The sequence below is a fragment of the Protopterus annectens genome, chromosome 13.part0 (genome assembly GCF_019279795.1).
Source record: "Protopterus annectens isolate FY-2018-M chromosome 13.part0, PAN1.0, whole genome shotgun sequence".
In the NCBI taxonomy this organism is placed as follows: Eukaryota; Metazoa; Chordata; order Ceratodontiformes; family Protopteridae; genus Protopterus; species Protopterus annectens.
Genome location: NC_056747.1, coordinates 976712591 through 976727916, shown reverse-complemented (window position 1 = coordinate 976727916; position 15326 = coordinate 976712591). Strand labels below are relative to the sequence as shown.

Sequence of the window (15326 nt, the reverse complement as noted above, 5' to 3'; positions counted from 1 at the left end):
CAAAGTCTCTTCCGGATGCCATTTGCCTTGGACTGACCTGCCCAGGGAATGCCCCCCCCACCCCGTCTGGGAGGCATCCGTGGTCAAAGTGGCCGCCGGAGGAGGTAGAACAAAGGGTCGTCCCTGATCCAAGTTGGAGGGCACTAGCCACCAGCGAAGGTCCCGTCTGCAAGATTCCGTGATCCATACAAGGTGACTGAGGGGAAGTTCCTGAAAGGACCACTGAGCTGAGAGAAGCCACTGGAGAATTCTCATGTGCAACCTTGCCAAGGGGACTAGAAGAACCGTGGGACATGGATCCCAATAGCTGCAGGACCATTCTGGCTGGGGCTTTGGATCTGGGAAGTAAGGCTCGAACTTGAGCCTGTATGGTTTGTATCCTGTCTGTAGGTAGACAGACCCGCATTTGGTTTGAGTCTATCTCTACCCCTATGAATCTTATTCGTTGAGATGGCAGCAACACAGACTTTGGCCAATTGAAGGTGATTCCAAGGGAATTGCCCAGTGATATAGTGGCTTGTAGGCTCCGGAGAAGTAGATGCTTGGAGGTGGCAGTTAGGAGCCAGTCGTCTAGATACGGAAACACCTGGAATCCTAGACTTCTCAGGTGAGCAGTCACGACTGCCAAACACTTGGTGAACACCCTGGGGCTGTGGTGAGACCAAAGGGCAGCACGGAACTGAAAATGACTGCCTCCTAGGCTGAAGCGCAGATGTCTCCTGGACGCTTGATGTACCACGATATGATAATAAGCGTCCTTGAGATCTATGGAGCACATCCAAACACCTTTCTCCAGCAATGGGAGAATGGTTTGTAGGGTGACCATTCCGAACTTGGACTTTCTGACTGAACGGTTTAGGATGCTGAGGTCCAAAATGGGCCTCAAGTCCCCGGTCTTTGGCACCAAAAGAATCTTGAGTAAGTCCCTAATCCGATCTGGTCTGCGGGGACCGGTTGGATGACTCTTTTTTGCAGCAGCTTTGAAACTTCTGAGGCTGCGGTATCCCGTTGACTGGGTGGCGGGTCCGGGATTTTTTTGGACTGAGGGGGGGGGGTGAGAGAATGGGATGGAGTAACCTCCGGCGATAATCCGAAGCACCCATCGGTCCTGAGTGATCCCTTCCCAGGCCTTTAGGTGCTTCGAGAAATGACCCCTGACGGGCTCTGGAGCAGCACAGCCGGGCAATCCCTCAGGGACTATGAAAGGCTGAAGAGCCATGAAAGGACTCGCGGTCTCCAGTGTTGCGAGGGCCTCTGCCGCCTCTGGGACGGCGTCTTCCGGAAGAATTTCCCCCTCCTCTGCCTCTGGAAGGGGAACCCTCCTGCTGAGAGGGGTAAGGCTTCTGAGATCTACGGAACCACATTTTCCCTCCTCTTTTAGCCTTGGGATAAGGCCGAAAGGGAGTGGAAAATCGTGCCCCTATGGCAGTCAGAGTCTTACCCTCCTGTTCACAGCGGGTTAGTGTGTCCTTTACCTTGGGTCCAAACAGGGAGGACCCATCAAAGGGGGCGTTGGCAAAAGAAGACTTAAAGGCCCCCGCAAAATGACACAGACGGAGCCAGGCTTGTGTCCATAGAGCAATGCCTGTACCCGCTGCTCTACTCGCCCCTTCGGCCGCATAAGAAATGAGCCTCATGGACGAAGTTGAAATGGACGACATTGTAGCCAGCTGAGAGCCAACCGTCTGGGCCAGCTCCTCAGGCAGGTTACCCAAGAGGGTATCGGATAGCTCCTTAATCAGATCCCTCTGAAATCTGGTAAAGTGCGTAAGGTAGTTCAAGGACCTCAGTGTAAAGGCCGCTGAACTGAGGGTGCGCTTTCCGTACCGATCCATGCTCCTAGGCTCCTTATTAGGAGGATGGACGGACGTAGAAGCCTCTGCTACATCTTGCTGGGTAGCAGATGACACCACCAAAGCATCTACAGCCACACCTTTAGTTAGGAACTCTCTATCAGGGGGCGCCGAGAGAAATTTGTTCGGACGAGCAGACACCGGTTCCACAGAGTCTGGGTGTTCCCACACCCTTCGACAGATCAAATCCAAGAGCTCGTCGAAGGGCGGAGACACCCAGGAGGCAGAGGGCTGAGCCCGAAGGCCTTCAGGAACACCGACTCATCAGCAGAGGGAGGTTTGGACTGCCAGCCTCGTTGTTTTAGGGCTTCCAGGATGTCTGCAAAGGAGACATCATCCGAGGACGACTTGGGGACCCCTCTGTATCATCGAGATCAGTGTCGGATGTCAGAGACTCATCAGGAGTCAACGTGCTTCCTCTTGCACGATCTCTTCCTGGGGGTTCTTCCAAGAGGCTTCAGAAGGACCTCCAGGAGGGGAGAAACCCCAGCGGGGTAACCTGAGGCCCGGGGCTCCGCTGTCTAAGGACAGGGGACTGCCAACACCCAGTCTCCGTATGCAGGGAAGGAGCTGGGAAACCGTGGAGGTAGCCAAGGAAGATTTGGCTAAAGCACTCCTCATAGCCCTGAAGGCGGGACCACCAGAATCCTGGGAGGGTCCCACCTCCGTGGCCACGACAGTGGACGGCAGTCCCGCCGCCGACGCACCAAGAGGGAGACTTGGGACCAAAAGCATCAATCCCGAAGCCTCCCCCCCATGGCCGAAGGAAGAAGTCCGTGTACTGAACTCCGACCCAAGAGCCGGAGTTGGAGCAAGGGTCGGGCCCGACCCTAACACCTCCACAGGTTCCACCAGCACCGGCTCCAACGGTGCCGAAGCTGTTGGAGGAGGAACCACAGTAGGGGAGTGGACCATTGGCTCCGAAGCCAAATGGGCTGGAGCCGAAACTAGCTTTTGGAACACTGGAGACTGGAAGATTCGAAGGAGCACCCTGTCGATGTCCGAATCAGACATCTTGGATGATCTAGAGGATACCGATCGGGCCCGAACCGATTTCTCCATCGGCTCCGAAGGGCTCGGGGACCGGCTCCGAATGGACTCAACAACTATCGGCTCTTTCAAGGAAATTTCCCTCGGTGCCGATAAGGACTTCGGCTCCGAGGGGGAAGAGTCTGAGCCGGTAACCCTTATCGGCTCCAATATCAGTGGAGCCGATGAGGGTGACCCACCTCTCGATGCCCCAGACCTCGGCTCCGAAACCAGAGGGGTCGAGGCTGGAGGCATCGAGGCAGACCGTTCCGACCTCGGCTCCGAAGTCCATGGAGCCGATGGAGAAGTCTGCTTAGCTTTTTTAGTGGTCGGTTCCGACTGACTGGTTGGAGCCGACGCTTTCTTCTTTTTAGAAGGAGACGGAGAGGAAGATAAAGCCTCCTCGAAGGAAGGCTTGATTAATCCCTTGAGGATTAATTTGTTCTTCCTCTCCTGGAGTACCCTAGAAGAGAATGCGTGGCAGACACTACATGACTCTTGTAGGTGCTTGGCACCTAAGCAATAGACGCACGAGGAGTGGTCGTCCGTTATGGACATTTTAAAACCACACCTCGTGCATTTCTTAAACCCGGAGGGTTTGTGTTCTTTAGACATAACTGTTTACCACAGAACCTATCTAAGTGACAAAAACACTAAACTAGACAAGGTAAAGTTAAATCCAACGACTTTAACAAAAATTTCTTTTTTTTTTTTTTTTTAAACACTAAACAATTTAACAGACAGAAAAAGAGAAAGAGAGTCAAGACCCTCTAACTTAAACGGGTACTTGACCCAAGAAAGAGACACAAGCAGCAAAGCAACAGGGGAAGGCCCCTCTAACTAAAACAGGAAACCTTCCCTGACTAAAAAAATCACGAATTTTCAAAAGAAATTCACCAATCACACAAATATAACAACAATAGCTGTTAAAACAGCTTTTGGGTTTAAAGAAAGGAAATTTGTGACAGGAAAAAGCCTAAATAAATATTACTTAGCCCAGCCAAGTTGAGACCACGTCTAAGCTTGTTAGCGGCAAACGAGATCTGGGGGATTAGTGGTGGTGCATCCTGGGATAAAGATAGCTCAGCCAATAAGAGGCCTCGCTCTATAGCATAAGCGTGCCGAGTCGGAGCCGAGGGATCGGCTCCGAACCCATCAGTTCAGAATGTAGGCGAGATAGGATCACATAACATCTATATATACCCTTAGGGATGTGTGTATTTTTAATCATTGAAGAGTTTTTAAAACTTGTGGTATTAAGTTTCTTATAAAACCTTTTAATATTTACATTTTGTTCCTAGCTGGTATTTCTATAATTAGTGTTTATTTTGGATTAACAGTAACCTCTCTAAACCACAAAGGCCTCCTAAATGTAACCTAAGAAACACATACCCTGAGCAACCTCAAAACACACAACTCAGGCAACTCCATGACATACTATGACTATGTCTCTCAACTCAAAAGCCCATAAGGCAAACTTCAGCACAATCCAACTTCCTAGTCATGGGTGACTCCATTGTGAAAAATACTGATGTACTACTAACCAGAAAGAGTAAGGAGAGGGTTATGGTTACTGCCTATTGGGTGGTAGGATTCACCACATCACACATGCGCTCAAGTCCTTGCACCACAAAAACATATAGGGCACAGTCGTAGTACACATGGGAGTAAACAACTTGAAACATACCCCTCTAGACTATATGAAAAGAGACATGCTAGAGGTCTTGGAATACGTGTCCAAAGCAGGTATGAATCTAGCCTTGAGCACCATTTTGCCATCACTGAAAATTATGCTGGAATGTGAACAGCTGGCTTAGCTTCTGATGTTGTTCAAGGGTTTCCAATATATATCAGCGTGGGGGAAGACAGCAGACAGTTATAGCTGCTTTGCCAAGGCCCCCCTGCACCTATTTTCCAAGGCTTTCATATATTGGCTTCAACCTTGTTTTTTTTAGGCAATGTGAGTGTACATAAAGTTCCAGTTAATCAAACAGAATCTGGATAACATAAAGGTGCTGCTGCCCAGTGCTAGGAGCCACAACAAAAAACTTCACTAACTACAGGCACTGCTTCCTCTGAAGTACATTGTGCATCATCACAGAGACGTGGCTCAGGACCACTGAGATCACCCCATCTCTGTTGGGTTTCAACAACTACTATGCTCTTAGGCCTGCCACACAAGATGAAGGCACTAAAGGCAGAGGTACCTCTTACACTTAAAAAAAATTTCACCTCCAGGCTTTTTAGGATAATAATCTAGAACCATTAACAAAACTCTTTATCACATCATAGATAAATGTAGGAGCCCCCTGTATGCTCCCCTTGGCCCATACCTCCTTCCCTTCCATCAGCTTTGGAGATCTATACATCCTCTTAACATGTATGTCTAGAGATTTCTAGAGTTCATAAATACAAACTGTCTGGACCAATTAGTCTGTTCCCCTAACAAGGGGAGAAAGAAATCTGACGCTTGGTCCTTAATAATATGGGACAGCTCTGTTCCCCACCAGTTGTAACATCCTCTCCATTCAAATTGGACAATAAATCAGTCACATTTTCTAGAAGGCAGAAGCCAGAAGCCTCATCAAATACTTCAGTATTCAAAGGTTATGTGAAGGCTGATCTTTTAAAACTCAATGATGACCTGGCTAAATTCAATGTCCCCCTCCAACCTAATGACCCCAGTGCATATCCAAAATCCCTCAGCATTAAACTCAATGCACATGTGAATAGTGCACAGATGTCCACCTCTGAAGTAAATACAATGCTGAATTTTAAAATAAACTCAAATGGTGGGACCCAAATATAGATATTCTTTACTACAGAAAAAAATCTCATTGCACGCAATATCAAATCTAACTCTCAAAATGTCAAAAATGTTCTTTGCAGATCAAGTCAACCAAAGCTAGATACGAGTTCTTTAACTAAGTTAGAAACCTTAGAAACAATGTCCCACACTGTACAAAGTTAATAGTAAATTATATCACACACACAGACCCTGAGGACACAGTCAGTCTACTAGAGGATAAAGCAGTGGTGCAGCGATTAATACTATCACCTCACAGCAAGAGGTTCTCTGGTTCAATGTTTGGCTGGGGTACTTTCTGTGTGGAGTCTGCATGTCCTCCCTGCGTTCACTTGGGTTTCTTCCAAATGCTCCAGTTTCCTTCTACATTACAAAGACATGTGTCTGAAGCGTTTCTCCCTGGGCCTCCACTGAAAATAGGCTCTGTCCTAGACGGACTTTCCCGGTCAACAAATGTTAAATAAATGAATAAACAAACTTTACCTCCCCCCCCCCCCCACACACACACACACACACACACACACACACACACACACACACACACACACACACACACACACACACACACAGACACCTCTTCCCTACATTTCCAGATCACACACCCACATCTATCACACCCTAGATCTCTCAAGAACAAGTCATCAAAGCACCTTCCAGTGCCAAGAACACCGCATCTATGGGGCCAGATAACATGCCAGGATACCTACTGACCGACCTGAAAAAGGACTTGTTAAACTCCCTACAGTGGCTGTTTTGTATCAGCTTCCAAACAGGTTTTGTGCCAGATGAGTTGAGGACAGCAACAGTCATTTCCCTTCACAAATGTAGGGTGTCTGCCGACCTGGGTAATTATAGGCCCATACATCTGGCCAGCCTCATCTGCAAAGCTATGGAGAGGATTGTTATGAAATTAATGAATAAGGATGTAGGTAACCTACAAACTCTTGACTTAAGTCAGGTTGGTTTTGTGAAGGGCACATCCTGCCTGCTCAACCTGGTTGACTTTTTCGAAAAGATGGCTGAAGCACTGGATGAGGGAAAATTGGTACACACCTTATAACTTGACTTTGCAATGGTGCATGACACCATCCCACACTCTGGTATTGTTGATAGGCTCTCCCAGCTAAGTGACAATCCCTATGTAACTCACTGGTTAGCTTATTGGCTCACAAACAGAACACAATAAATTAGGGTAGAAGGCTCTACCTTGTCCAAATGACATATCACTAGTGGTGTACTTCAGGGTTCATTCCCTGGGCTTCTCCTCTTTTGCATTTACTTCTCAGAAGTCAAAGCTAATATTAAGGGTTCATGGCTATCTGAGTTTAGACGACTGTGAACTTGATGCCATTATAAAATCTCCAGAGGGCACCAAAATTCTCCAAGTGGGTTTTTCCCAAACAAATATCTGGTATTATAAGCATGAACTAAAAGTAAATTATATAAAATTTATAATGATCTCCTTAGGCAAGCATAATGCACCCTGTAACTATCACACTGACAGGATGCCCCTGAAAATGTATCTGGTAGTTTTGGACCTGTGACCCTTTAGGAACAACAGATTGTTTTTGATCACCATGTATCCACCTATTGTAAGAAAGTCCTTTTTCATGCACAACTTATTAGTAAGTGTTATGGTGTCTAGGTCCATGGATGTGATCACTTCACTGTATTCATCACTTTGTTCAAATCATTGAGTACAATGCTCCCTTCAGTATACACCTGTCCAAACATTTAACACAACTTGAATGAGCACATCACCAAGAATATGAAGGGTGTACATCATAAAAGCTATACTGCCTGTTTGAAGGCCTTGTTCCTCTTCTCAGTATCATTCAGGCTAGTGAAGGTCAACCTCTGCCTTATGTACAGAGCCTCAACAGACTCTGTCCTCTCAGATCTACTGCAGATCCAAAAGTCCAACGGTGGCATATATACCAGTTCAAGAGAACTTAACCTCTTCTACAATACAAGTAGAACATGTTGGAGGGATAGATATGTATCACAGAGAATACCACTTCTTTGGAATCATCTTCCTGTCCACATAATGCAAAGTACTTTCCTTACTCTATTTAAATGTAATTTGGATGAATGGATAGGAAACCGCAAAAAAGTAAGGGTTTCTATTCATACTGATGCTACCAAAGAAGGATGGACTTTCGATACACATCATGAGCCTGTTTCAAAAGAAAAAACACATATTCCTTTAGTCAGATAATTCAAAATGCATAATGTGTAGGTCATGCTTCCTAAGCTGCTCAAGGATGTCCTCTTAGTAAATTTGGAGATGAAGAATCTGTCCATATTGACAACATGCAGTTCCTCAATACTATAATGAGATCCAATCATTCCCAGTCAGCTTGTCTATCATTTAGCCTCTCATCTGTCACAAGGCTGCTATCAAATACATAGCTTCTATATTTGCCCTTCTCTGGACAAGGAGATCCACAACTATACACAACTACCCCTAACTGGATGACTCAGTGACTCAAGTTGCCTTAGGGGAGGAACCTGGGAGAGCTCTGATTTAAACCTTCCTAACTTTGGCCAACATGGCAGTCTTGCTCAACCTGCAGAAGCTGCATCCTAATCAACACTTTAGCAAGACCTCTCTGGGTGCAGCTACAGATAGATACCAGATATTTTTATCATCGGACAAAAGAAACATTTCTCCTTTTTATTTATTTTTTTTTCACTTTAGTTGCCCGGGTGGACTGTTTGATGGCCAACGTTTTCTTTAAGGCTGTAGGAAGCATGTCCTCACTGATTTTTGATTTTTTTTCTTTGTAAGACATACAAAAGAAAATTCCAGCTGTGTCTCAAAAACCTTTAGGAGCAGTACTGCCAGCCTTTAGAGCACAAGAACCATCTTCTTCCTGATATTAAGAAAGAGCTTATGTGTTGGGCAGGTCAAACCAGTATTACTCCAAGGCTTTCCTTTGGTTATATCAGAGCCAAAAAAAAAAGGATAAAATGTATTCAAATTGTAATAAAAGCAGCAAGTGTTCACAAAAATGCTTAATCAAGTTGTGTAACACAGGACACGAAACTGCATTTAAATATTTACAATAAAGATCACATAATCAAATTACAAAACATAATTGGGGAGATTTCATTTCCTTAACTGCCTTGTTTTCAACAAATTGAACCACATAGTCATAAATATGGGATAATGCTATACCCCCTCCCACACAATGTCTCATTCTCCCTGGTAAGGTCTGATCATAAAGCTGTCTCCTTCAAAATCAAAATCAACTCTGTAACCCCCATAAAAACAGTAACAGTTAGGAACTATTCCAAGGCAAACCACCTTTCATTAAGTCAAGGTTTGTCAAATTTCAGTGCCCCTCCAAAGCCCAAGAACAAAGGGGCCTACAGTGAATTCCTCTACTCTGTAGAACCATGTCAATGGCTGCATACAGACTGCTGTACCTGCCAATGATAAGCCCAAAAACAGCACCAGAAACAAACCACTCTGGTGGCATCCCAAATTAAAAAGGATATATAACAAAAGGAAAACAAATATGGCAAAAATCCGAGGTCATTCCCATAAGACAAAAACACTTTCATCAAACTAAATAGCCAACTAAGAGGGCTAATTAGTTCAAGCAAAGCCAACTTTGAGGTTAAGATAGCTTCCAAAGTAGAAGAAACCATAAGACCTTCTTCAGCTATGTCAGAAACCTCAAGAGCAACACACAGCAATGTGCTGAAATGGTGGTCAATGGTGCCACACTCACTAAGCCTGGTGACACAGCAATCCTGTTAGCAGACAAATTCATTCCAACTTTACCCCCTCTCACCCCCAAACATCCACCAAAAACTACCCTCAAACATAACCCTTCACCTATGACTAGGACCACTGGAATCACTATTTAACTATAATCCTAAAATAGCCTTTGTGTCACAAGAATAGAAGACTGCAATAGTCATCCTCCTTCATAAGGGAAGACCTTCAGCAGATCTTAGAAACTACAGACCCATCAGTCTGGCTAGTCTTATTTGCAAAGCCATGGAAAGAATTATAATGGAAATTATCACCAAGGACATAAGAGATCTTCAGATACTGGATCCATCCCAGTTTGGCTTTGTCAAAGGAAGGTCATGATTGCTGAACTTGATGAATCTCTTTGAAAAGGTTACCAAGGCAATGGATGAGAAGAAAGCAGTGCATACTGACTACCTATAACTGGCTAAAGCACTTGATACAATATCCCACTCAGGCACTGTCAACGAACATGGACCTAGGCATAAATCCCTTTATAACACACTAGATAGCTAGCTGGCTCACGGATATGACACAAAAAGTTAGAATTGGTGAGGCCACCACCACAAAGACGCCAGTCATCAATGGGGTTCTGTGATGGGCTGTTGCACTCCTGAAGTGTGTCATCCTTTAGATGAGATGTAAAATGAGGCCTCATCTGTCTGTGTTAAAGGTAGGTGCTGTGAGATGTATTACATCCACTTAAGCTATCAAAAACAGTAGGGAGAAGTTCCTCAATGCCCTGGCCAAGTTTCCCCTAGTACTATAAATACCACACCAAGGGTCTCCCTTGAAAAGATATTACTAGCCTGGTGGGACTAACCTGATCAACAAAGGATATTTAAATGAAAAGTTTTAAATTAAATCCATATCTCTGTCTTCATTTAAAAAGTAAAGAAGAAAAAAGGATGCACTGACAGTTTCGATCTGTGTTTATGGTAAATGGGGGAGAAAGACAAGTAATGGGACACCAGGATAGCAGTGGGGGGAGGCCTAGTCCATTCCCCTGCCTAGGGCTCCATATGACCATGATCCGGCTCTGCAGCAGATCCACGTTTCCTTCTACATAAACGTCAACGTCTTGTTTTATGTGACATTGATCAAAAGGATAGGCAGACAGATGCTGACGTATAATGTTAGAAGAACAACAATGAGAGCAGAAAGAATCAAAGAGTGCCTCAGGGATCCATTTGTGAAAGTTAGGAGAGCTTGTGCCAGGAGCTGGAGACTATAAATCTTCTGCAGTACGTATATACTACACAGTATGGTGTCCAGGGCAAAGGTTAACAGAATGTTAGCCAGGGTCAGTAAAAATAAAGTTAAGATTTTTGGGGTAAATAAAACTAGCAAGCCTTTTAATATAGAAGCAAGAACCTTAAATAGGTCTACAAAGAAAGTTGTAAAGTAATTATATACTAAGGATTGTGAACTTAAGGAGTCCTTTGCTTATCTTTAATCTCTACTGCTGACAAGTCAGATCCAGGCTAAACTGCTGCTGTTGTAGCTTTTAGGCACCAACCACAAAAATGTATTAATAAAAACAAGGCATACTCATAAAATGTTACAGGTTATAACAGGTATGGATGATTAATCTACTAAACAATTAAATAGTCTGGGTCTTTCTCTCACTGCAATGGGAAGGATGGAGATGTGATAATTCATGTGTATGAGGCCTTGCATGATGACTTTCTGTTACAAAGCCTTGATTTCACAAAGAACTTAAGGCAGAGAGACTCAGAAAACTAATAAGATGTCTGAGCAGGAACATCAGAGTAATACCTTTATTCTCAGACAAAGCTGACCATTTGTGGAAATCACTACCTGAAACAATAAGGCCTACTATTATTTTAACAACCTTTAAAGAAGAGCTACATTAATGCTTACAGTGAATGATGTTACAGTGTTATGTGCAAATACTATGGGCTTATGCCCTGGTCTGAATATGATGCAATGAAAGCATGTGATGTGAGACGTACTGCTGTTTCACAGTTTGTAAGCACCTTCACCCTTGAGTGTACTTAACCCAAACATAATGAATTCCAACCAACCAAAAATAAATCCTGTTTAAAGTCAGTAAATTTGGCCACATTTTAAGAAATGTTTCAGGCTACTCAGATATTCACTCATTCCTGCCCTGTAGAAGTGGCTGAGCTGTATTAATTGTCAGCCTAGTACCATTATAGGAGACCCCCATTAACTGAATTACCTTTTCCCAATGGCAACATGCTAAATTCAGGATTTAACAACAGCCAGCTCTACTGGCATCTCCTGATATCCGCTGTTCTGCAGTAGTAAAAGTACTGTCCAACACCCCAACCAACCTATAGCTAATATGTCCTAAGGTTTCACAACCCAGAGTTAAATATATGAAGGAAGCGGAGGGTGAGAGTTTCAGCGATTCTGCCCTTTAATACTACTACTACTATCATCATCATCATCATCATCATCATAATCATTAATACAGTATAGAATTCAGGCTCAAAGTTTATTGGCTTACTTTTTGGCAAATCTTGACTTCATTTTGCTTTTATTGGCAAAACATAATTCAGTTAATATAACATCAACCATTTGCAGCAGATTTTGTCTTTAGGAACTAAACATATTGCACAGCTGTGCTGACTAGTGACATGGTAAAGGCAAACTCATACTTTTCCATGAAAATGAAAATGGGATCCTCCTTGTTCTTTGGATTTAGCAACCCCTGTTAGGAAGCAATATTCACTGTTACAGGTTAAATGGCTTGTGTGTGTTGGAAGTGAAAAAACATTACAAATGTTAAGGCTGAAGAACACCAGCGACTATTGTCCTAACAGGGACTTAACTGTGCACAAACAAGTAAAACATAAGACAACATTGGTTAAGCTTATTCAGTTTTCTAAATTAGTAAGTTTCTGTCCTTCATGACCTAGTACTGTAGAATGTCAAAAACTAAGAATCATTAAGTCCACAGAAAATGCAATCTTTTAATATAAAGCTCTTCAGTAAATCAAAATACTATGTACAAAAATGGTTTACTGAAGACACTGACGTTTTAAGCCCTCATCACAAGATCTGTTTTTTATTGCCCTTGATTACCTATTTATAAAGCAAGGTCATGTTCTTGCAAAAAAGCCAGGGAAATTGGCTGGGATTCAGAGTGGCAAGTCCTAACATTGTCAGTTTTCCACTGGTGGTAGTCCTTTCTGATTCACAGACAGGGCCACTGCAGTGATTCTACATGGTTTGTGGAATCACAGTGGTGGTACACCTCCACAGCCACGTTGAATGCTAGTGAAGCATTCCAGGGGAAGCAGTTTGTGCTAATGTGCTCTCCTCTGGAAATGCCTGGGGAAATTAGCATGGCCAGACATTTTAATGAACACAGCCAAGTGGGGAGACAGTGTGAAAGATAAGATCAGATAAGTGAAGTATCTGTAGAGAAGCAATGAGGGGGGGGGGAGTGTGTGTATGTGTACAGGAGTGTGTGTGTCCATGTCTGTAGGGTTACAAGTGGTCTCCAGTGAGTGAGTGAGTGTGTGTGTGTGTGTGTGTGTGTGTGTGTGTGTGTGTGTGTGTGTGTGTGTGTGTGTGTCTAGGGGTGACAGCCATATCTCCCAACTCCCCTAAACTAATGAGCAGCCTTTTATATGGGGAATACTACACACCAGGGAAACTCATTAAATATTATTCCAAGTCACTTAAAACAGTTAATTCAATGACAGGTTTTGCAGTAGTAAGCATGTTCTGAAAAATAAGAAGTATGAAACTGTAATGTCTAGCATTACAGACTGTAATCGTCCATGACTTATGAAACACAGGACAAATATAAGAGGCAAAATCAGGGCTCCTTTGTAAAATCATGGACAGCTGAGAGATATGTGAGTGTGTTGAGTGTTTCTGCATGCGTGCGCATGTGCAGTGCGTGTGTGTGTGTGTGTGTGTGTGTGTGTGTGTGTGTGTGTGTGTGTGCATGTGTGAATGCAAGCATGTGCTTGGGAGAGTGAATGGGGGCTGTGCCAACCCAATGCATGGGATGCCAGTGGTGATCATCACAGGAAAGTACTGATTATTGGTAACACAAGGCAATTCAGACATGCAAATTAGCCAATAATGAGATATTTCCTCATTCTGTCTAAATATGTCCCTGAATCGCATGTCCCATTATCACAGACCCTGAAACCACCTCTTTTGGACACTGTAGTTTCTATGAGTGCAGGAAAACTTTTCTGAATCCTGGCCAATTTGCTTTTTTTCTTTTTTCCACATGCGCTACAGTAAAACACTGATGTCTATCCAATCCAAGATTTTTTGAAATATCCAGAAAAGTCTAAGGAGCCAGTGAGCAAATTTGTATCTGCAGTAATACTTACATTTGTAATAAGCGAACTGTAGGTAATGGTACATGGTAGCCACAAACTTATCCACAAAATAACCACCAACATTTGGAGTCAGATTTGTTTCACAGTTGACTTTACATACCAGAACTTCAGCATAATGATCTAAAAGATAAGAAGTAGAAATAACGTTACATTTTGAATATTGGTCAACTTGTGTTGCAACTATATATATAGATATATATATGTATATATATATATATATATATATATATATATATATATATATATATATATATATATATATATATATTATATATATGTGTGTGTGTATACATATATACATTCAAACTTTACCGAAGATCAAATACCCGACATCAAAGTAATGAAACTACAGCTCTATGAAAACACAGTATTCCGAACCACACTTTGTCGAACAACGATCGGCAGTTCCGGAACCTTGTAGTATAACAGGTATGGTGTTTGTCTTTCAGTAATTAAAGTAGTAACGGGAGTGGAACGTTGACAGCAGTTGGAGCTTCTTGCTATAAATCACGGTACAGTCAGGATAAGGAAATTTACTCTTTTCAACCTCAGAGTTGGCATATATATATATATATATATATATATATATATATATATATAGTTAGATACATATAACTTGCAGGGGGTGTACGGGGCACAGCTTCCCACATGGGGGTGAAGGGGTGCTTGCCCCCCCCACACACAAAAGTGTGTTTGAAGTGTACATAGGTTCATAGCTTGATACTAGGCTATCTGCCCTAGGGCATTTATAAGCCTAGCCAGAGTGTGTTTGGCTTTCGCCACCCTTTTAGATTAGTTGACTGTGCCTCTGTTCTGGTCACAGAAGATAGCCCTTTTAAGGTTAGTTTACTGTGCCTCTGTCTAGTAGGGACACAGAAGAGATCCCAGGGGTAAACCTACGATCTCCCATCCACTCATCAAGATTTCTCTTGAAGAGGGTCATTGAAGGGCTCTGCCTAACATGGATTGGGATTTTGTTCCAGAGTGAGGGGAGCCTCTGGGATATGAATCTGTCCCTCCAGCATGTCCTATTTATTTCTGTGCTGAGGTTTAAATCCCTGGAGTGTGTAGCTCTAAGGAATTTGGATTTCCTGAGGTGGAGCATGTCAATTAATTCTGGGTTGGACATGGCTTTATACGTCAGGCACAGATCGCCTCTGAGTAGGCAGGAAGCAACCGAGTAGAGCTGGAGTTTCTTTAGCCTAACTACGTAGGGCATCTGTTTGAGTCCCTTGATCCTCTTGGTGAGGTACATTTGGGGTCTTTCCAGTTGCTGCAGGTGTCGGGTAAGGTACATCCCAAATGGGGCACTGTATTCAATTATGGGCCTGATGAGTGATGAGTAGAGGGGCACAATGACCTCTCTTGATCTAGATGTGAACCCTTTTGTGATAAGGTGGGCTATATAGAAGGTCTTTCTAACCACTTTGGCAATGTGATTGTCAAAGGAGAGTTTGCTAACTACTTGGGTCCCCAAATCCCTAATTACTTCTTCCGTACTTAATGGATTACCA

General features: G+C 43.5%; 1 protein-coding gene across 1 annotated transcript in view; it reads right to left on the bottom strand.

Annotated features, from left to right (window-relative positions):
• The window catches only part of P3H4 (prolyl 3-hydroxylase family member 4 (inactive)), a 187450-nt gene that overhangs the window by 129808 nt on the left and 42316 nt on the right, over positions 1 to 15326 (bottom strand). Inside the window, exon 4 of the mRNA XM_044054798.1 lies at positions 13804 to 13932. Within this exon, the coding sequence (XP_043910733.1) occupies positions 13804 to 13932 (129 nt within the window). The remainder of the gene's footprint in view (positions 1 to 13803; positions 13933 to 15326) is intronic.